Genomic DNA, 23,383 nt, shown 5'->3' with positions numbered 1-23,383 from the left:
TTTGAGTAGATAGTACTCAACGTCAAGATAAATAGATTTTTGGTCTCTCGGGGAATCAAGGCATTTGGGGAGTTGGTGGGAAGGTGGAGATAAGGATTGGCCGTGATCAGTGGCGGAGCAAGCTGGAGGGATTGCATGATCCCCTCCTGCTCCTATGCTCTTTAGAACACAAGGGCTAATACGAGGCCTGTGGTCTGCTGGAAAAACAAAAGGAAAATTTAAGTTCAATTCAATCTGTGTGTAAAGTTCTGATTCCTGTTTTATTGCATGTTAAATGTAGAAATCAAGGGCGGCACAGTGGCGCAGTGGTTAGCACTGCTGCATCACGGCACTGAGGACCCTGGTTCTATCCCGGTCCCGGGTGGCTGTCCGTGTGGAGTTTTCACATTCTCCCTGTGCCTAGGTGGGTCTCACCTCCACAACCCAAAGATTTGCAGAGTAGGTAGTTTGGCCGCGCTAAATTGTAAATTGCCCCTTAATTGGAAAAAAAGATGAATTGGGTACTCTAAATTTATAAAAACAAATGTAGAAATCGCAATCCGACTTGGATTAGAACAATATGCATTTGAGAACTTCATGCAGGTGCCAGGAAGGAAGGAAGGTAAAATTTGCCTTTGACATGCAAAGAGGTTTTTATCAGTACCAAATTATATTTCTTGCTCACTTCAGGACATGAGCAATATTGGGCAGGATTTTCCAGCCCTTCCTGCCAGTGGGACCTTACGGTTCTGCTGCAGTGGATACCCATGGTGAGTTCCCCAGCAGCAGGGCGGGTGAACCTTGTAAGGCTCTGCAGGCTTTGAAGGGACCAGAATTTCTCGCCAGCAGCCAATGGTTTGTCGCATCCACCACAGGAGGCTGTAAGATCTCAGTCATTGAGTCTACTTTAACAAGTCAGCAATCATGCTAACCAGATCTTAACCATTGCTCCCATTTTCTGATCCAGGAGGTGCTGACAAAAGTTGCACTGGGGCTACTGGGAGTGGAGGAGGCGCAGGCTGCTGCTTGGAGTGAGGATTCATCCACTTTATGTGGATGTAACCACTTAAACCTCCTCAGGACTCATCTTTTGTTTCCTTACTTGTTCCATCACCACTCCACCACTTCCATTTGACTTCCATCAGTCCTTTTGTCACTCCTGCCTTCCACCCAGCCACAGACCTTGCCCTATTGTTTTCTCCTTCCTCCACTCCCCCTGTTCTGCCTTTGCCAGGTCAAGCTGAAAAATTGCTAAATTCCAAATCCTGAATTGGATGAGTGGTCATTGATCGGAGACTGCAGCACTTTCTCTTTGCACAGAAACTATCTGGCCTGCTGAATGTTTAGCAGTACTGATTTTAAAACACTTTTATTTCAGGTTTCCAGCACCCATTGCATTTTGCTTTTGTTCAATAAACAAGTTTTCACCTGATTGCGCTACACTGCAGCATCGCTTGCTCCCAGAGGATACATAATATTAAATGGAGAAAAGAGCTTGCCTGCACATAAATTCATAAGAGAAAGGAGCAGAATTAGACCATGTGGCCCATCAAATCTGCTCCACCATTCTATCATAGCTGATATGTTCCTCATCTGTTACCTACAATGCTACAGACCAAGAGCTGGATTGCAAAATCAGCCAGAGCATCTCCTCCTGAGAACACACGACCTAGGAGGAGGCAATTCAGCCTCCCGAACCTAAACACCCTCAATGTGACCATGGCTGATCCCATCATGGCCTCAACTTCACTGTCCTGCCCGTTCTCCATAACCCTTCAACCCATTGCCAATTAAAAATCTGTCTAACTCCTTAAATTTACTCACTGTCCCTGCATCCACCACACTCTGAGGTAGCAAATTCCACAGATTCACAACCCTTTGGGAGAAGTATTTTGTCCTCAAAAATGTTCTAAATTTGCTATTCTTATTCTAAGATTATGACCTCTTGTTTTAGAATTCCCCTCAAGAGGAAGCATCTGCTCCATGTCTACTTTATCCATACCGTTTACTATCTTGTACATCTCGATTTGATCTCCCCTCATTCTTCCAAACTCTACAGAGAATATAGGCCTAAACTGTTCAATCTCTCCTCATATGACAAACCCTTTATCTCTGGAATCAATCTAGTGAATCCCCTCTGAACTGCCTCCAATGTCACTACACCTTTCCTCAAATAAAGGGAACAAAACTGTGCACAATACTCCAGGTGCAGTCTTACTAATGCCTTGTATAGTTGCAACAACACTTCCTTACCTTCATAGACATAGACATAGAATTTACAGTGCAGAAGGAGGCCATTCGGCCCATCGAGTCTGCACCGGCTCCTGGAAAGAGCACCCTACCCAAGGTTAACACCTCCACCCTATCCCCATAACCCAGTAACCCCACAACCCACCCAACACTAAGGGCAATTTTGGACACTAAGGGCAATTTATCATGGCCAATCCACCTAACCTGCACATCTTTGGACTGTGGGAGGAAACCGGAGCACCCGGAGGAAACCCACGCACACACGGGGAGGATGTGCAGACTCCGCACAGACAGTGACCCAAGCCATACTCAATACCTTTTGCTATAAATGCCAACATTCCATTTGCTTTCCTTATTATCTGCTGCACCTGCATGCTCGTTTTCTGTGACATGCACGAGGACTCCCAGATCCCTCTGCATCGGAGCACACCGAAGTCTCCCCCCATTCAGATAATAAGTTGCCTTTCTGTTTTTTTCAACCAAAATGCATGACCTCACACTTATCCACGTTAAACTCCATCTGCCACATTTTGGCCCACTCACCACCATGCTGCCCGCAGTAGGCATAGATAATACCGAGGACCAGGACAAAATACAAGCAGATAATAAACTTGCCCAGTGGACATGCAATGGCAAGTGAACTTAAATATAGAGAGGTGCAAGGTAGTATATTGTGTAGGAAGAAGATGGACTTAACAGGTTGCAAAAGAAGACTGAGGGGCTGACCTCACACAAGATATAGGATTGTGAAAGAGTTCGATAGGTCAGACACATGCTTGCAGTCGAGACCGGGACGAGGGCCATAAATATAAGATGGTCCTCGAGAAGGAAGGAACGAGAAACCTCTTTACCCAGAGGATGAGGAAAGTGTGGAACTCACAACCACAAAGAGTAACTGAGGCGAATAGTAGAGATGTATTTAAGAGGAATTTGCCTAACCACGAGGGAGAAAGCAATAGGATATGCTGGTGGCATTAAAAAGTAAAAAGAGGCTCGGGTGGCACATAACCATTACCATAGACCAATTGGTCCAATCATATCTACACTGTAAATACGTTGGCCAGGATTTTACAGCCCTACCAAGGTCTGTCTCATCCTGGTGGCTGCGGCGAGCTATTTAAGTTGCCGCTTACTTCGGTGAGACTGGAACATTCTCGTTGGGCGGGACAGGCCATAAAATCCTGGCCTGCCAATTCACTTGATGGCAAATTCCCTATCTTGGAAATGCAGTCAAGCAAAGGAAGTAATTAGATACTCCGTCCTTCCCTGGACCTAGACAGGCGATGTAAGCAGGTAATAAAACTGTACGAGAAGGTGCCAACAAAAACAAGTCCAAAGGAAAGGGCTCAGGCATACCTGTCATGCCGGAGGGCTCTCATATCCACAAAGACTGTAGTTGGATCTGGCCCAGACGTTCCCTGGTAAACCAAATACATTGACGTTAACAGCAGAAATGCCAGAAGAATGGAGGTTACGTAGCTATTACTTTAAGTTGCTCAAATAAATGGAACTTCACAATACTTCTCAGAATCAGGCTGTAACATGGTGTCCTGCCAAACCTACAGATATTAGAAATAGCTTTCACCACAAAACATTCAAAATTACAGAGCACTATTTATACTTTCAGGGTTATACAGCCTTAAAAGCATAATTACACATTCAACATTAGAGGTGCTATCAAAACAGATTACACATCGAGGATTACAAATCGCTTTGGCAATTTTGAAATTGTTCCTTGAACAGCAAATGCAATCAACTCTCTTGAGCTAGCCTCTAGCTAACATTTCCTTTTGTGTTTCCTTGCTTGAAAATGGGTAAGAATGAATGTTGTTATATAGCAGGAGGGATCTAGCACCTTGCAGTGCATAGGCTAGAATGTTATTTGGAAATCAGGGTAAACAGAAACTAACTTATATCAGTGGAAAAACAGTCCTGAAGAATCAATTAAAGAGGAAGAAAAGTGTAAGAGAGATAGGCACAGACACCACTGGTAATATTTCAGCGGGAAACTTAACCGGAACCTGGAAGTAGATATTATTGCGGGTCTAATCACAAAGTGCAACACACTTCTGAGCTAATAGTGTTGTACATAAAAGTGGGACTGAAATGTTTACCACAGGTCGCCATGAAACTTGTGGTTGAAAATAATAATTTTTATCTGATCTAAGAGGATTTGTCATAACTCGCTCTACAAGTGGAATTGAAAATCAAGTGGGACATAGTATCAGGACATTCTGAATATTCAAATTAAGGGGGGGGGGGGGGGGGGGGGGAGAGCACAGTGGTTAGAAATGTTGCTTCACAGCTCCAGGACCCGAATTCGATTCCCGGCTTGGGTCACTGTCTGAGCGGAGTTTGCACATTCTCCGTGTGTCTGCGTGGGTTTCCTCCGGGTGATTTGGTTACCTCCCACAAGTCCTGAAAGACGTGCTGTTAGGTGAATTGGACATTCTGAATTCTCCCTTAGTGCACCCGCAGGTGCCATAGTGTGGCGATTGGGGATTTTCACAGTAACTTCATTGCAGTATTAATGTAAGCCTACTTGTGACACTAATAAAGGTTATTACTAATCAAGTCCAAGGAAAATGATGTCCATCTATCCTTCTGGCCACATTTGTTTCATGGCACGTGGAGTGGGGTTTGTATTCACGCTCCAGAACAATACTAACCCTAGATCACAAAGCCAATAGTAGAATACTGTGAATGCTGGATATCTGAAATGCTTGCTACTTGCCCCAGCTCTGCTGGAACCCTACTTTGCACAAGTGTATTTTTGTGATATAGCTACTTCAGTGTCCAGTAATAACCATGACAAAGTGCTGAGAGAAGATATTTTAAGGTAGTAAACTATGCTACAATATCTAGTACTCATCAGTGGAAATGCTTGGATAACAAGATAGTGGGTTGTTTACTGAAACATTGGCATCTGGCCTGAAACTTCATTCAAACAGTAGAATAAGAATTGTGATCAAGTGTAGCATTAATAGGTTGTACCTTAACTATGTTAAGTCTATGCAAACAAAATTAACCCAATGTCACTATATCTGTGCTATTAAACTATATTCATAATCCAAATCATTTTCACGTGAAATTTCACTTAATTATTTCTGATTTCCCCCCCCCCCAGATATTTAAATACATTTATCGCTTTTAAGCTCTTGTCAGTTTAAGATAAAGTTGGCCACGGAAAGGACCTGGGGCAAAATAAAACACAAATTACTCTACCTGCTCAGCCAGCTTGCCCAGCCTGTGTGGCTGAGAGTGCGAGGGAGGAGGAAGCGAGGAATGGAGATGACACAGGTCAGCCCAGAGAGAGGAAGGGACAGCCAGATTTAAAGAGAGAGAAGCATAAGCAAGAGACAAGAGACAAACAGAAACAGCAAAACAGTTACTGGAGACACTGGAACAGCCATTTAGCAAAGTCACTCTGAAGCCTTAATACAAGGATCTCAGGACAATATATACAAAAGCACAGCCATTATTTAATTGTGATGCTGCTTTAATACATGATGTGGAGATGCCGGCGTTGGACTGGGGTGAGCACAGTAAGAAGTCTTACAACACCAGGTTAAAGTCCAACAGGTTTGTTTCAAACACGAGCTTTCGGAGCACGGCTCCTTCTTCAGGTGAATGGAAAGGCTTGTTCCAGAAATGTTTATATAGACACAGTCAGAGATGCCCCGGAATGCGAGCACCTGCAGGCAATCAAATCATCAAAGATGCAGAGAGAGAGGTAACTCCAGGTTAAAGAGGTGTGAATTGTCCCAAGCCAGTTCAGTCGGTAGGCCTCTGCAAGTCCAGGCTTGTTGGTGGGGGCCGAATGTAATGCGACATGAATCCCAGATCCCGGTTGAGTCCGCATTCATGCGTGCGGAACTTAGCTATAAGTAGCTTATAGTAACTTATAGCTAAGTTCCGCACGCATGAATGCGGACTCAACCGGGATCTGGGATTCATGTCGCATTACATTCGGCCCCCACCAACAAGCCTGGACTTGCAGAGGCCTACCGACTGAACTGGCTTGGGACAATTCACACCTCTTTAACCTGGAGTTACCTCTCTCTCTGCATCTTTGATGATTTGATTGCCTGCAGGTGCTCGCATTCCGGGGCATCTCTGACTGTGTCTATATAAACATTTCTGGAACAAGCCTTTCCATTCACCTGAAGAAGGAGCCGTGCTCCGAAAGCTCGTGTTTGAAACAAACCTGTTGGACTTTAACCTGGTGTTGTAAGACTTCTTACTGTGCTTTAATACATGGCATCTCAAGAAAGCATTCAGAAAGACACAAAGGCTACAACTGTTTCATAGATCACAAAATAAGTCTATCGGTTCTTCCAACACTGTTCACATTTTCAATTTACAACCGTCAAAGTCTAACGCCATCTAAGAATGCAAATTTGGGATTTTCCTCCAGAATATTGCTAAACAGGGGTGGGCCACCAAAATGCTAAATGTCTCCCTTAACTAAAATCACTTCGTCATGGTGTTGACTTGATCATTCCAATTTTTTGTGAGGTGCAACGGCATTGTTGTAAGGACCATTTTTCATTGGACAGACACCCAGAAAACAACACAGCTTTGGGTCGGTCAGATCAGAGATGGCTGATATCCCCTACAGTGCAAACACAGTTCTGATACAGATTTATCCCTCATGACTGACTGGTTACATAGTTCTAGACACCACTGTCAGGCTCGCAATTTTGACCATTCTAATGGCAACAGTGGAGCTTGGGGTGGGTGGGCACTCCTCAGTAAGTAGGAGACTGGGCCTAAAGTACAGGCAAAGAGAGGATTACAGCTCAATGAAAGGAAAGGCTATTCCAATGCATACATTTAATTTACAGGGTGAAATTCTAACCTGTAAGCAGATGGCCACATTGACCCTGCAGCCAAAGGTTGTACTGACAGCCCTCAGGGATAGCCCAAGGTCCTTAAACAACTTGGAAAAGGATTGTGTAAGCGCTATTCGTGGACGCTCCTCTGCGACCACCATACATGTCCGAACACAGGACAGGTTCACACCTTTCGCCTGAAGAAAGAAAATATGTTGAGAATTAGACCCCAGTGCACGTAATGACAAAGACAAAAGGATACCATTCCTTGAGTTTTAAAAACAGAAGCCAAAATAGTTTAATATGGTACTTCATGGGCTGCACAGTGGTGCAGTGGTTAGCATTGCTGCCTCACGACGCTGAGGTCCCAGGTCATTCCCGGCCCTGGGTCAATGACCGTGTGGAGTTTGCACATTCTCCGTGTTTGCATGGGTTTAGCCCCCACAATCCAAAGATGTGCAGGGTAGGTGGATTGGCCACGCTAAAAATGTCCCTGAATTGTTAAAAATGAATTGGGTACTCAAAATTTATTTTTTATAAATGGCACTGCATCACAAGGTGTACCGCTAAATTTAAAGTGTCTGAACCATGCTAAGGACATACATGATTTGGAGAAAAAAAAAGTTACCATCAAGATGTGCAGGGTAGGTGGATTGGCCACGCTAAAAATGTCCCTGAATTGTTAAAAATGAATTGGGTACTCAAAATTTATTTTTTATAAATGGCACTGCATCACAAGGTGTACCGCTAAATTTAAAGTGTCTGAACCATGCTAAGGACATACATGATTTGGAGAAAAAAAAAGTTACCATCAAGTTGCCAAAGCATCTTCAAACAGGGGAGTTGGCGGTTTTGTGGTTATGTCGTTAGACTAGTAATCCAGAGGCCCAGGCTAATGCCCCGGCAACCTGGATTCAAATCCCACCACGGCAGCTGGTGGAATTTAAATTTGATTACTAAAATCTGCAATTGAGAGCTAGGGCCCGATTCTCCCAAAACATTTATTTCATTTGTGGCGGATTTTTCAGGGTGTTTTGCTGGCGAGTTCCCCACCGCTATTCATTTTGAGCCTAGTGGAGTTTCTCACCGGCTTAGGCTACACGTAGAATTTTTTTTAGCACCGGGGAGCTGAACTCTGAGATTGAGTTGCCATTTTGAAAGGCTGCCCTGATCTCTAAGTGAGTTTCTGCGTCCCCCACGCCCTCCACCCATAGGCAATATCACCTCCTACACGCATGCACACTACCTAAGTGAGGACACCCTGCTCTGGGATCCCCCACGCCCCCCCCAAAGCCCCCTTATAGCAACCCCTCCTTTCCAGGACCCCCCACACATCACCCCCTCCATCCCCCCAAAGGCCTCTACTTACCTGCCCTGTACTCCCCCACCCTTCAAACCCCCCTCCACCCTCATTTCATGGGCATGGCTCGCTAACCTCCGGCAGTGCCATCCTGGCACCTGGGCAGTGCCCCTGCCAGCTTGGTAGTTGCTTCTGGGCACCTTGGCAGTGCCAGGGTGGCAGTGCCAAGATGCCAGCTGGACAGTGCCAAGGCGTGCACGTGTTCCAGGGGAGGGCCAGGGAGCCATCCTGTACTTACCCTGACCACCCATGGGTTTCCGATGGCCCAGGAGACCCCCTTGTCCACGTCTGCAGCCTGGCTGGGGAGGCCGGGGAATCAAGGGAGGCCAGTGGATCCCAAGCAGGTATGTCGTAAGTAGGTCTCCAAACTACTTCTGCGAGGGTCATTCGGTCACGCCCATTTGGGACAGGGTACCGGCTCCCATCATCTCACGGGGCTCCGGAGAATGTCAGGGGTGCGGAAGCTGTCGGGAGGCTCACAGGAGGGCTTTCCCAAGCATTCTCCGCCACATTGCGCTCAAGTGAGAGCACAACACAGCCGGAAATACCCAGCCCTAGTCTCAATAACGGTGACCATGTCATGAATCATCAATTGTGGTGAAAAAGAAACCTAGCTGATTCATTAATGTCCATTCGGAAGGGAAATCTGCTATCCATACCCAGTCTGGCCCACATGCACAAAATGCTGGTTCAGCCACAGTTGGCATTTTGCGTACAGTTCTGGTCACCACTTACAGGAAGGACATAATTGCTCTGGAGAGAGTGCAGGAGAGATTTACAAGAATGTTGCCAGGGCTTGAAAATTGCAGCTAGGATGAAAGAATTGGCAAGATGGGGTTGTTTTCCTTAGAACGGCCTCTTTCTGTGCCATATCTTTTTCATGCTTCTATGTGACTCCAAGCCCACAGCAATGTGATTGACTCTTAACTGCCCTCTGAAATGGCTTGCTGAGCCACTCAATTCAAGGGCAATTAGGGATGGACAACAAATATCTTGCCATTGGCACCCACACCCCTCGAAAGGATAAAGAAATGAAAAATAGGTGACCCATTTGCATGGCATAATTCCCTAGGTAAATTCCAAATACACCATTGACTCTTACCTTCAGCGCATCGGTTTGCACACCAAGGCCTTTGGTGCACATCTCCATGACAGAGTAGGAACAGAAAGTTACACGCACTTTGTACTGACTGACTGCAGACAGCCAGAGGGAGACATTACTCTCTAATTCAAGTGGAGGGACCAGGATGGACTGATGACCCGAATAAACACTGGGAACAGAGAAAAATAGAAGCTGAACCATTATGAAAATGCACACCTGGTGTCTCCCATAGTACAACGTTATGCTGAGCATTTACAAAATTACGCTGAGCATTTACATTTCAACATTTCACCAAAAAAATGAGTAATGCTAAAAAAAAATATGAACATGGTTGTGTGGGTAAAAAAAAGAGTTATAAAAATAATTCAAAATACTACTGAACCTGACAACACAAGCGTGGGGTTCCCACACCTCAAAACAATACTGTCCATTGTTCAAACATGCACACCACAAGTTAAAGATTTGAAAATCTGTTCAATGATGCAACATGAAATGAAATGAAAACTGAAAATCGCTTATTGTCACGAGTAGGCTTCAAATTAAGTTACTGTGAAAAGCCCCTAGTCGCCACATTCCGGCGCCTGTTTGGGAAGGCTGTTACGGGAATCGAACCGTGCTGCTGGCCTGCTTTCAAAGCCAGCGATTTAGCCCTGTGCTAAACATGCCCAGGAGGATGAAAATTCAACATGTTCAAAGTATAGATAAAGATTGCAACATTTCAGCATTCAGAAATGTACAAATGACTCATGCTTATTTCCAGCAGGCCTGCCTTGGAAGTTGTTTGATGTAAAATACACCCAACATTTGGTTAAAATTAGATGAAGCATTTTCAAGCTGATGAAGATGGCACATTTGTATTCAGAGATGTGAGCTTGAATAGATGCACAAATCCAGATGTAAATATCGTTCATGCCCAAAATAAATCACCAGAAGATGAAAAACAATTGTTCAGTCAGCACCAACAATGTTCCCCAGAACATAAAATACAGTAGTACTGTTATTTAATCATTCAGATGAAAACATAGATGATATTCTGCCACTGTTATTCTGTCTACTTTCAATCCTCTTATCTCACAGAGTCACTGCCATAAAACAGAGGACTAAAATCGCTGGCAGTATTACTTCCAGCTGACATTAACAGCAGAAATCTCTTTGCAGGTCCCAGTGAGTCGAGCATTCAGGTGAGTGATGTCGAGCTCTTTAAATTTAAATGACCTCCTCTTAATTGATTCTTCTCCTGCCATGCAAAGGTGGGAGAGTGACCAGTCACCAGACATGCACTCAAGCCATTTTTAAAATAGTTTAAATAACGTTTCTCATTTTCCGCCCTCCACCCCACTCTCTCTTCTCCTTCTCCTCCTCTCCCCCCCCCCCCGGCAACCAATGCAGAAGTAGGAATTCTGATGTAAAAGATTGCAAGCTTGAACTCTCACCCCAGTTCACTCAACTTTTACGGATTAATTCACCAATATGTTGTTAAACCACACAATGAAATCATGCCATACGTGGAATTTTTTCAGCCAGAGGGTGGTGAATCTGTGGAACTCTTTGCCGCAGAAGGCTGTGGAGACCAATTCACCGAGTGACTTTAAGGCAGAAATAGATAGGTTCTTGACCAGTAAGAGGATCAGAGGGCACCATGGTGGCCTAGTGGTTAGCACAGCTGCCTCGTGGCGTTGAGGTCCCAGGTTCGATACCGACTCTGGGTCACTGTCCGTGTGGAGTTTGCACATTCTCCCCGTGTTTGCGTGGGTTTCACCCCCACAACCCAAAAATGTGCAGAGTAGGTGGATTGGCCATGCTAAATTGCCCCTTAATTGGAAAAAATAATTGGGTAATCTAAATTTATTTTAAAAAAGGGGATAAGAGGTTATGGGGAGAAGGCAGGAGAACGGGGATGAGAAAAATATCAGCCATGATTGAATGGCAGAGCAGACTCGATGGGTTAAGTGGCCTAATTCTGCTCCTATTTCTTATGATCTTATGGCGTCCTTAGAACGGAAAATAAAACTTGCCACATGGTATAAACACCACAAAAAAACCTGTGGTTTACAATATGTTTTTTAAAAATGTATTTTATTATAAACATTTATCAAAACAGGTTACAGCAAGTAAACATCCTGGGAAAACATACTACCAGCAATCAACTATACAGTCTATACACATTTATCCCCCGTTTTCAACCCCCACCCCCACAACAAATAGCTTCTCAAACACAATCACAAACATTTCCCACCTTTCCTCAAACCCCTCTGCAGAGTCCCTTAACTCATATTTTATCTTCTCCAACTGCAGGAAGTCGTACAGGCCACCCAAACCAAGCCGCCACGCCCAGTGGCGACGTCCATCACAACTCCAGTAAAATTCGCCGCCGCGCAATCAGAGAGGCGAAGGCCATGACATCGGCCTTCCTCCTCTCCATAAGCTCCCGCTTCTCGGAAACCCTAAACATCGCCACCAAAAGGTCCGGGTCCACCTCCTCCTCCACTAACACCCCGGCCAGAATTTTCTGCAACCCCAAAACATGTGCGCATGATTTGCTGGCCCCCGCCCATACCTCTCAAACTCATCTGCTACTGCCTGAAAGAACCCACTCATTCTCGCCCGAGTCAAATGCACCCTGTGCACCACCTTAAACTGTATTAGGCTCATCCTTGCACAGGAGGGGGGCCCGTTTATCCTACGTAGTGCCTCACTCCATACTCCCAAATTGATCTCCACTCCCAACTCCGCTTCCCATTTCTCCTTGATCTTCACCACCCGCTCGGCTCCCTGATCCCCCCCAGTCACTTGCATATAACCCCAATTCATCCCTCCCGTTTCACATCCGGAAGCAGTAGTCGCTCCAGCAGGGTGTATCCCGGCAACCTAGGGAACCCCCTCCAGACCTCTCGTGCAAAGTCCCTAACCTGCAGATACCAGAACTCACTCCCCCCTCCCTTAACTCCTCCAGACTGGCGAATCCTTCCTCCAAATGCAGATCCCTCACATTGACCAGCCCCACTTCCCTCCACCAACCCCCCACGCTTCTAACCCATGATTCTCGCACTGGTTTACAATATGCTGTTTCTGAGCCCAAACATCTGTCCTTGATTTGAGTTAGCATTGATCATAAACAGCACAGTGACTCAGTGGTTAGCACTGCAATCTCACGGCGCCAAGGTCCCAGGTTCAATCCTGGCTCTGGTCACTGTCCGTGTGGAGTTTGCACATACTCCCTGTGTTTGCGTGGGTTTTGCCCCCACAACACAAAGATGTGCAAGGTGGATGGACTGAACACGCCAAATTGCCCCTTAATTGGAAAAAATGAATTAGACATTGGGTACTCTAAATTTATTTTAAAAACTTTTTTTAATTGATCATAAATACTGGGAAATAATGATTGCGTTCCATACAATTTTTAAAAGTAAATAAATTTAGAGTACCAAATTTTTTTTTTTCCAATTAAGGGGCAATTTAGCGTGGCCAATCCACCAACCCGCACATCTTTGGGTTGTGGGGGTGAGACCCACGCAGACACGAGGAGAATGTGCAAACTCCACACGGGCAGTGACCCAGGGCCGGGATCGAACCCGAGGCCTTGGTGTCGCGAGACAGCAGTGCTAACCACTACGCCACCATGCCGCCCCTGCAGTTCCATACAATTCATATATGCCTACAGCAGCAGGAGATGGTTGCATTAGGGTTTAAATTCAGATTTCAGCTTTGCTCATTGAGGGACTGAATACTGGGCCCTGTCAGACAGGGCTTCAATGCTGCTGTCTCTGTCTCACATTCGCTTTGTCACCTACTTAGTTAAAATATGGTTGCAGGCACCTTCAGTCTCTGGCAGTGATACACATTGGTGAATCATGCAATTACCATAGAGGAATAGAGTTATTGCAGTTCAATCTACATCAATAAGTTTGATGAGTTTTAGGAACAATTGTCTTACCTGCAGAGACACCAGAGCGCAAAACCCAGGCCGCAGTACGGGTCAAGGCAAACTGCAATCTGTCGGGAAGGGTACAACTCACACTGCAACTTAATTGAGCGACACATGGCACTTGTTGCTTCATGGGACATCTGTTGACAATAAGAACAATACTCAAAGTAAAAGAGGCATATATCTAGATTTTCTTCTCCCCAATGTAAATTACAAAGTCTTTTTTTTAGAAAATATTTTATTGACGCATTTATAATTTTAACAATTGTAAACATCAAATTTCAACAGAAACATAAACACAATATAACGAACAAACCCCCCGGCACAAATCCCAGCCAACATGCCTTACACAAACAATGCCACCTTCCCCAACCACCCTTACTCGTCTCTCCTATGCCTCCCCCCCCCCCCCCCCCCCCCCCCGTAAATTACAAAGTTAAAGCTATCGCAGCCCATAGTTAGGCAATGAGATTTCATCATAGAACATTAGACGTATTTGTGTTGATTTCTTGTCAGCCATTTTGAAGACCCTTTCATCACAACATGTGAACTGCTCACTTGTAATTGCAAACAAAAGAACTGGCTTGGAATGATTTAAGTATTTCACCATATAAGCACCATAAAGCAGACAAAAGCTGTAGTGAAATGATGGAAATCTCATGATAGTAATGATTTTATGAAGTTAGATTCTCAGGCAGCCGATGCAAATCTTTCTGCGGGCAGGGGGTAAAATGTGAAGTGCATTCTCCAGTAACCATGTCAACTATGCTTCAGTTGGGTGCACATTCACCTGGGACAGGAGATCACGGGTTAAAGGCCCACTCAAATTCTAGGCTGAGGGAGTGCTGAATTATTAGAGATGTCTTTCAGATCAGACAATAAACAAAGGGTACATTAAAAATAAACCCCCTGGCATTATTCAACGGTGAGCAGGGGAGTTCTCTGTAGTTCATGTCCAATATTTTTTTCACGAACAGCACTATCCAGTTTCTTATCTGGATCATGAAGGCATTGCGGAGTGAAAATTGGCTATTGTGTTTATAACACTGACTATACCTCAAATAATACTTAATTGGCTACAGCGCACTATGGGATATTCTACTGTTGTGAAAGATGCAGGAGTTTCCTTCTAACTCAAGCAGTTTTTTTTTATACTGATGAACTTAGGCACTTATACTATTTCAAATTCTAGTACTACATGGACATATAGATCAAAACGGAAAAGTGTCACAGCTGACATTTAAAAAGCATGCCTTCATGGTACCGGAGTCTTGTTTCATTGGTAAGATGTAATATATGTCCACTTACCGGGGGCGGCATTCTCCCCTACCCGGCGTGGCGGGGTGTCCCGGCATACGGGAGTGGCGCCAACCATTCCGACATCGGGCCTCCCCAAAGGTGCGTAATTCTCCGCACCTTTGGGGGCTAGGCCCACGCCAGAGCGGTTGGCACCACGCCAACTGGCGCGAAAACCGGCACCAGCTGCCTTTCAGGCCCGCCGCCCGGCGCCAGGGTTGGCCGAAAGGCCTTCGCCGGTTCGTGCATGCGCCCGTGGTGACGTCAGCGGCACCTGCCGCTGACGTCACCACCGGCGCATGCGAGCTGGGGGATTCTCTTCTGCCTCCGCCATGGCGGAGGCCGTGGCGACAGCGGAAGAGAAAGAGTGCCCCCACGGCACTGGCCCCGATCGCTGGCCTGGCCACCATGGGGGCACCCCCCGGAGTCCGATCCACCCGCGCCCCCCCCCCCCCCCCCCCCCCAAGGACCTCGCTCGCGCAGTCGCCACAGAGGTGGTTCAAACCTCGGCGGCGGGAGAGGCCTCACAGCGGCGGGACTTCGGCCCATCGCGGGCCGGAGAATCGCCGCAGGGGGCTCGCCGCTCAGTGCGGCACGATTCCCGCCCCCGCCAATTCCCGGGTGGCGGAGATTTTCTGCCAAGGCGAGGGCGGGATTTTCGGCGGCCCCGGGCGATTCTCCGACCCTGCGGGGGGCCGGAGAATTTCGCCCCAGATCTGTGACAATATTTTGACTTGTTTCAGCTTGTACCCAGACTGGGAGCAGGCTTAAATTACTACTGTATTTCCCAAAGCATAATCCATCAACTGAATATTCAATGAAAAACATTTAAACAGTGAGATGCATGGAAGATCAAGTTATGCTGTGTAGTTGCCGATTTCCGAATGTCACAACTGCCTCAGTTACCGTATGCAGATGCCCAAAGTAAAGACTGACTCCATACCTTCACTCCTGCAAGGATTCCAGTCGTAGATACGCTGAAGTCCAAATATGCCAACATTTCAGGTGTTGGTGCTTTGTATATTTGGGGAGGCTTCTTTCGGGGCAAGTCATCTAATTCAAATACAAATGCCAAAAATCAATTAAACATTATTAATACAAATCTTAAGCACCAATCCTAAACCAACCAAGAAAAGTTAGGCAGTTCTATTTCGCACATAATAGTTTCCCCAATCAATCATTCATGACCTACAAGGAACAAAATAGACATGGATTGGAACAGGTTAAATGTAGTTAAATAAGGTGTAAGGTGTAATTTAGAAGGCTCACATATGCCCTAGATACAGATCTTGAGTATAGCAGGGTTAGCAACTACCATAAGTTGTCAGAGAATCTTACACTGAGCAGTGAGTCCAATATCTAGTTGTTTTTTAATGTGACTATAGGCTTTTTGAAGGTGGCCAGAAGCTTCTTAGTGAGATGAAGATTGATACAAGTTATTGAGTTCATCTTACAGTCAACAAACGAAGGTACAGAGTAACAGTTTTAATCTAAATTTTCATGAAAAGATTGCTAAACATGAAAGCCTGTTTTAAGAAATAAAACGTAATGAATAGTAGGTTATCCGGCCACTCTAGTCAGCTTCACCATTCATATCATGGCTGATCGGATCTTGGCATGTCCCCCATAACTCTAAACTCTCTTGTAATATCACAAACCTGTCCAAATAGATCTAAAATATTATCCAGCTGACTTATTATTTGCTCAACAAATAACAGAAGCCTACCGGTATCTAGAACTGTGGGCCAGCTCTTGATATCCACAGCTGCAGCTGCCTCCTTCGAGCGGAGTAGTTTTAATATAGCCTGTGTTGTGAGTATGCAGACAGATTTGCTGACCTGGAGGAAGAAAAGGAACAAAGTGACCAGACCGCTGCGGGATGTTTAGTTAATGACCCGAATTTGTACAGTAAAAATGGATGTACCATACAAAGGCTTGAGCTGCCTAAAACACCAGCTCATTCACTCAACTATTCATTCTTTTTCCGACGCTTAATTCTTGCAGTTGGCACCACAACATGACATTATTTTTCATGCAAATTAATTGCTTTACCTTTCTTACATCATGTAAACCAAAATCAGAAATAAAATTAGATGCTGAAAACGCAAAGCAAGTCAACTGGGGTTTGGCATCAGAGAAGGGAATAGCTCGGGAGGAATTTTCAATCAGTTTTATTTTAAAATTGCAGCCACTATGAATTTTATTTTTATCTCCAACATGAATGTTAAGTTACTTTAATTAATTAAACACAGCAGCAACATGTTTTTTGATTCTGATGTACATGAGCCTCAATAAATTAGAATCTTAACATGGTGGCAACTGTTAGCTGTGTCTGAACCTTGTTGTGCCAAAGAGAAAATGTTCTGACTTTATACTGTAAATATACAATAGTTTTATTTTCCTTTTGGTAACTTTGCAGCTGAAGGTACCAGGTAAAGTTGGTTGGGTGATCTAGTGGAATCTATCCCAAGTTTAGCCTGGCAGAGTCTGAGGTTATATTTGTCAGGTGTGAAATAATATTTATAAATGAGCTCATCCTGAACTCCACATCCCATTTAAAAAGAAAAGAGTTGCATTGACATAGCACTTTTCACAAATGGAGACAAAGCCCTTTACAGCCAATGAAGTACCTTTGAAGTGTAGTCACTGTTGTTATGTAGGAAATATGGCAGCCAATCTGCTCACAGCAAGCTCCCACAAATGGCAAAGTGATAATGACCACGATCTGCTGTTTTGTGTTTTTGGGGGGTGGGGTGGGGGGCGGGGGAGGGGGGGAGAGAGAAGATAAGTATTGGCCAAGATACAGGGATAAATATAGTGCCATGGGATCTTTACCATCCACCCGAGTGGGCAGGTAGTGCCTAAATTAACATCTCATTGTAAAGATGGTACCTCTAACAGCGCTGTGCTTCCTCAGTACTGCACTGCAATGTCAGCCTTGATTTTGTGCTCAAACCCTGGAGTTGGACTTAAACCCAGTGTCCTGTGATTCAGGGATGGGAATGTGACCAACTAAGTCATGATTGAAACATGGTACTTGACACAATTATTTGGTGCAAAGACTCTCACTTTTTCAGAACCTGGTTAGATAAGTGTTTCCCCTTTACACTGGAGGTAGAAAGCAGTATTTCAGACTATAAACCAGAAAAATAATATTTTATTGAGTACGAGATCTGCGCGACCATGGAATAAACCAGGCCACTGGAATACCAATATTAGTTTACTTCAGTCGAATGCACTTACTGAACAAGCCACAATTTAGCAAGTATGTTTAGAGCTGGTTTCAATCCAGAATCTTTGTTCTTACACATTACATCAACATTGCTATAAGGGGGTAGTATAAACAGGCTACTTTCAAAAGAGCAATGTAAAACTGCAGTAACTATTTTATAGTTCAGCCAAATTTCTTACATACAGCAGAAGATTATAGATGTCTATCAATCATTTTCTCTACATTACAATAAAAGAATACAGGGTGTACTACCATCAGCAGATCCCTCTGTATAGGCACTACAGTGCATCATGGCATAACTTTAGTAAAGCCCTTGCTTTACTAAAAGATGACCCCCATTAGCTATGCTCCCCGTATATAAATAACAGCAACGTGTGACATAATTGTCTGTGTGTGTGACTAAGTGAGATTACTACTTTTCGCATGCCTCACGATATAATGAGCACTTACTCACTATTTACGGAAATCAGAGAGTTGTGTTACAGCTCCATTAATTATTCCATCATATGGATTGCCGTGTGATTCTTTCATTCAAGGTGCCAACATAGCTAATAGTATTAAGACTTTTAGTTAAACCTACTATATGGTGGCAAGCAGCTGATGTTATAATTCCACATCTGTGATGATCTGCTTGTTAGCAATATCATAGATCGATGGTGTGCAACCTCAAACCAGTAGGTGCTAGTGAAGACACACCATGCAGAATCAAGGCTGTGGTTATGTGACCAGGGACTCCCATATAAGTGGAGGCACATTCCACCATCAACAGATGGTTGTAGGAAATGGTAGTAAGACATACACGTGAACAGTTGTGCTAGGTGTAGTTCCAGAGAAGTATAAGAAGATTCCATGATAACTTGCTTTGTAGCAGATTCGCTATCTTACCACATGTGATTCAATAAAGATCCTGGTTTGGACAAGTCTATGTGTTTGGAGGATTCCTTTGCAAGGTATAGTAGAACAAATACATCATCAACTTCCAAATCAACATTGTAAATGGCATAATTCCTACAGTTAAGTGATCTCAAGATCTGAAAGTAACAGTATGAAATTATGTCAGAGAAAGGTGCCAGGAATTGTTCGATACCATACCTCTACAATCATCTTGACAGTGGGTAAAGTGGTGGCGAGGTTCTGGGGGTGAGGTGGTCGCACAGTGACAGGCACACATCCTGCATACAGGCACCCATAGAATGTCATTATAAGGTCGATACCTGGAGGAGAAAGCAAAATGAGACAGTTTGTTGTGGTCCAGTAACCTCTCAGAGGTTACTCTGGAAACTGGGCCGTGGGAGGCATTACAGAATCTACATTAATGAAGTGTGGCATTGATGAAGTGTGGCAAATTGACCAGTGTACCACGTTTATAGATACAGAAACAAAATTAAATTGTGCCAATTCATACTAAGCTGAGAGAGTCCCACTATTCCCTGCCTGTACAATGCACAGGTCAAATATCCTTTATTCATACGTCCAACAAACAAAAACACCCAAAAAGCCAATGTTTTTTTTGGAACTGCTATGCAATTAATTGGTATATTAATAATGGAAGGTGGGCGGCGCAGTGGTTAGTACTGCAACCTCACAGTGCTGAAGACCCGGGTTCGATCCCGACCCGGGTTCATAAGACCATAAGACATAAGAGCAGAATTAGGCCACTCGGCCCATCGAGTCTGCTCCGCCATTCAATCATGGCTGATATTTTCTCATCCCCATTCTCCTGCCTTCTCCCCATAACCCCTGATCCCCTTATTAATCAAGAACCTATCTATCTGTCTTAAAGACGCTCAGTGATTTGGCCTCCAAAGCCTTTTGCAGCAAAGAGTTCCACAGATTCACCACCCTCTGGTTGAAGAAATTTCTCCTCATCTCTGTTTCAAAGGACTGTCCCTTTAGTCTGAGATGGTGTCCTCTGGTTCTAGTTTTTCCTACAAGTGGAAACATCCTCTCCACGTCCACTCTATCCAGGTCTCGCAGTATCTTGTAAGTTTCCATAAGATCCCCTCTCATCCTTTTAAACTCCAACGAGTACAGACTGAGAGTCCTCAAACGTTCCTCGTACGACAAGCTCTTCATTCCAGGGATCATTCTTGTGAACCTCTCTGGACCCTTTCCAAGTCAGGGAACACTTCAGCAGTCGAGGGCATTCAGCCTCTGATCTTCAGGTAAGCGTTCTCCAAGGCAGCCGTCAGGACGTGCGACAACGCAGAATCGCCGAGCAGAAACTTATAGCCAAGTTCAGCACACATGAGCACAGCCTCAACCAGGACCTTGGATTAATGTTGCACTTCATTCACCCCCAACCATCTGGCCTGGGTTTGCGAAATCCTGCCAACCGTCCTGACTTGAGACAATTCACACCTCTTTAACCTGGGGTGACCCCTCTCTCTGGCTTTGTAAAGACTTAATTACCTGCAAATGCTCGCATTCAAAGTATCGTCTTGCATCCTTGACTTTGTCTATATAGATGTTTCTGGAATCTCCCTCTCCATTCACCTGAGGAAGGAGCAGTGCTTCGAAAGCTAGTGATTTGAAACAAACCTGTTGGACTTTAACCTGGTGTTGTAAGACTTCTTACTGTGCTCACCCCAGTCCAACACCGGCATCTACACATCAGGATCCTTTCCAAGGCCAGCACATTCTTCCTTAGACATAGGGCCCAAAACTGCTCATAATACTCCAAATAGTGGGCAGCACAGAGGCGCAGTAGTAACACTGCAGTCTCATGGTGCCGAGGTCCCAGGTTCGATCCCGGCTCTGGGTCACTGTCCGTGTGGAGTTTGCACATTCTCCCCGTGTTTGCGTGGGTTCCACCCCAACCCAAAGATGTGCAAGGTAGGTGGATTGAATACGCTAAATTGCCCCTTAATTGAAAAAAATTAATTGGGTACTCTAAATTTATTTTTTAAAAATACTCCAAATGGGGTCTGACCAGAGGCTTATACAGCCTCAGAAGTACATCCCTGATCTTGTATTCTAGCCCTTCTTAACTGCCGACTGAACCTGCACATTAACCTTAAGGGAATCGTGAACAAGGACTCCCAAGCTCCTTTGTGCTTCTGCTTGCTGAAGCATTTCCCCATTTAGAAAATAGTCTATGCCTAAATTGCTCCTTCCAAAGTGCATAACCTCACACTTTTCCACATTGTATTTCATTTGCCACTTCATTGCCTACTTGGGTCACTGTCCGCGTGGAGCTTGCACATTCTTCCAGTGTCTGTGTGGGTTTCATCCTCATAACCCAAAGATGTACCGGTTGGGGGATTGGGCACTCTAAATTTAAAAAATGTTAATAAAGGAAGGTAATATATTACAGGTATAATAAGGGTTAACAGGCAAGAAGTAGGGTATGAGAGCGTTGGCAAATGGGGAAACAACCTTGTATTTGTAGACTAAGCTAGTCTACGCTTAGGTTATTGTAATGCAAGTATGCTGAGGCTTACTGTATATATGGTGGACCTTAAAACCAAAAACATCAGAAAACCAAAAATGCAATCAGCCCCAAGGGTTTCGGATAAAGGATAATCAACCTATACTACTGCCAAAACAGTATATACCGAAGTAAACCTAGTTTCGACAATTTTTAAAAAATTTATAAATGTTTTTTATTCAGTTTTCATGTTTTATATTGAACAAATTACAAATTGTTAGAGAGAGAAAAGAAAAAGAACACGCAAAAATTAACATATATATTTACAGGTAAGCATCTTCGTAATAATAACTGTGGCCTCCCCCCTTTAGCCAGCATACATATTTTACATTCCCCAATATGGCCGAGGCACATGTTTATTGGCATTTATTTACAGTTTGGTTTTGGGCCTTAGCTAGCCATCAAACCCCCATAACGAACCCGTAGCCCCCCCCCCCCCGCAACCTTCCCCCGATTCCCATCCATTTTCCCCTGATTCTTGGCCGCCCGACTATTCTTCCTCTTGTTCGTTGGCCACAAACAGGTCCCGGAACAATTGCATGAATGGCTCCCACGTTCTGTGGAAGCCGTCGTCTGACCCTCGGATGGCGAATTTGATTTTCTCCATTTGGAGAGATTCCGAGAGGTCGGACAGCCAGTCTACAGCTCTGGGCGGTGCTGCTGACCGCCAGCCAAACAGGATTCTACAGCGGGCGATCAGGGAGGCAAAGGCAAGGGTGTCCGCCCTCCTCCCCAGGAATAGATCTGGCTGGTCTGAAACCCTGAAGACTGCCACAATCGGGCATGGCTCCACCCTCACCCCCACCACTTTGGACATAGCCTCGAAGAAGGCTGTCCAGTACTCCACAAGTCTGGGGCAAGACCAGAACATGTGGGCGTGGTTGGCCGGGCCTCTTTGGCACCGTTCACATCTGTCCTCCACCACCGGGAAGAACCTACTCATACGGTTTCTCGTTAAGTGGGCTCTATGTACCACTTTTAGTTGCGTCAGGCTGAGCATTGCGCACGTGGAGGTGGAGTTGACCCGATGCAGTGCTTCGCTTCAGAGTCCCCACCCTATCTCCATCCCCAGGTTGTCCTCCCATATCCTTCTTGTTGCGTCCAGTACGGTGTCGTCCCTTTCTACCAGTCGGTCATACATGTCGCTACAGTTCCCTTTCTCTAGGATACTTGCGTCCAGTAGGTCTTCCAGTAGTGTCTGTCGTGGCGGTTGTGGGTACGTCCTTGTCTCCTTTCGTAGGAAGTTTTTGAGCTGCAGGTACCGTAGCTCGTTCCCCCCAGCTACCTGAAATTTCTCTGTCAGTTCGTCCAGTGTTGCGATCCTGTCGTCCGTGTATAGGTCCCTGACTGTCAGTGTCCCCCCGTCCTGCCTCCACCTTTTGAAGGTGGCGTCAGTCAGTGCTGGTGTGAACCTATGGTTGTTGCAGATGGGAGCCTTGTCCGACATTTTGGTCAGGCCAAATTGCTGCCGCAGTTGGTTCCAGGATTGGAGGGTGGCTGTCACCACTGGGCTGCTGGAGTGTTTTTTGGGTGGGAATGGGAGTGCTGCCGTGGCGAGGGCCCGGAGGGAGGTCCCCAGGCAGAAGGCCTCCTCCGCACGCACCCACTCGGCTTCTGGCTCCTGGATCCATCCCCTTACTCGCTCGGCTGTTGCCGCCCAGTGGTAGAATTGTAGATTCGGGAGGGCTAGCCCCCCCCTGGATTTTGTTTTTGGTAGGACCTTCTTTGGGATCCTACCATTTTTACACCCCCATACGAACGCCATGATAAGTTTGTCCAGCGCTTTGAAAAAGGCCTTGGGGATGTAGATCGGAATGGATCTAAACAGGAAGAGGAACCTGGGCAGTACGTTCATTTTGATCGTCTGGACTCTCCCCGCGAGAGCGAGCGGGAGTGTGTTCCATCTTTGCAGGTCCTTTTTAACTTCCTCCGTCAGGCTGGTGAGGTTCCATTTGTGGATCCCTTTCCAGTCAT

General features: G+C 45.3%; 1 protein-coding gene across 3 annotated transcripts in view; it reads right to left on the bottom strand.

Annotated features, from left to right (window-relative positions):
• Positions 1–23,383, bottom strand: part of LOC119959312 (disco-interacting protein 2 homolog A-like) — a 304,446-nt gene that overhangs the window by 17,622 nt on the left and 263,441 nt on the right. For 2 of the 3 annotated variants that reach the window (XM_038787623.1, XM_038787638.1), the window contains exons 27-34: positions 19,072–19,193; positions 16,474–16,585; positions 15,691–15,800; positions 13,461–13,591; positions 9,527–9,695; positions 7,091–7,261; positions 5,455–5,484; positions 3,586–3,647 (exon numbers count right to left, since the gene is read on the bottom strand). In XM_038787623.1, the coding sequence (XP_038643551.1) occupies positions 3,586–3,647; positions 5,455–5,484; positions 7,091–7,261; positions 9,527–9,695; positions 13,461–13,591; positions 15,691–15,800; positions 16,474–16,585; positions 19,072–19,193 (907 nt within the window). The remainder of the gene's footprint in view (positions 1–3,585; positions 3,648–5,454; positions 5,485–7,090; positions 7,262–9,526; positions 9,696–13,460; positions 13,592–15,690; positions 15,801–16,473; positions 16,586–19,071; positions 19,194–23,383) is intronic. The other variant, XM_038787632.1, reaches the window with a different exon arrangement.

Source organism: Scyliorhinus canicula, chromosome 2, assembly GCF_902713615.1.
Source record: "Scyliorhinus canicula chromosome 2, sScyCan1.1, whole genome shotgun sequence".
Classification (NCBI taxonomy): Eukaryota; Metazoa; Chordata; class Chondrichthyes; order Carcharhiniformes; family Scyliorhinidae; genus Scyliorhinus; species Scyliorhinus canicula.
This window is presented reverse-complemented; position numbering and strand designations above follow the sequence as displayed.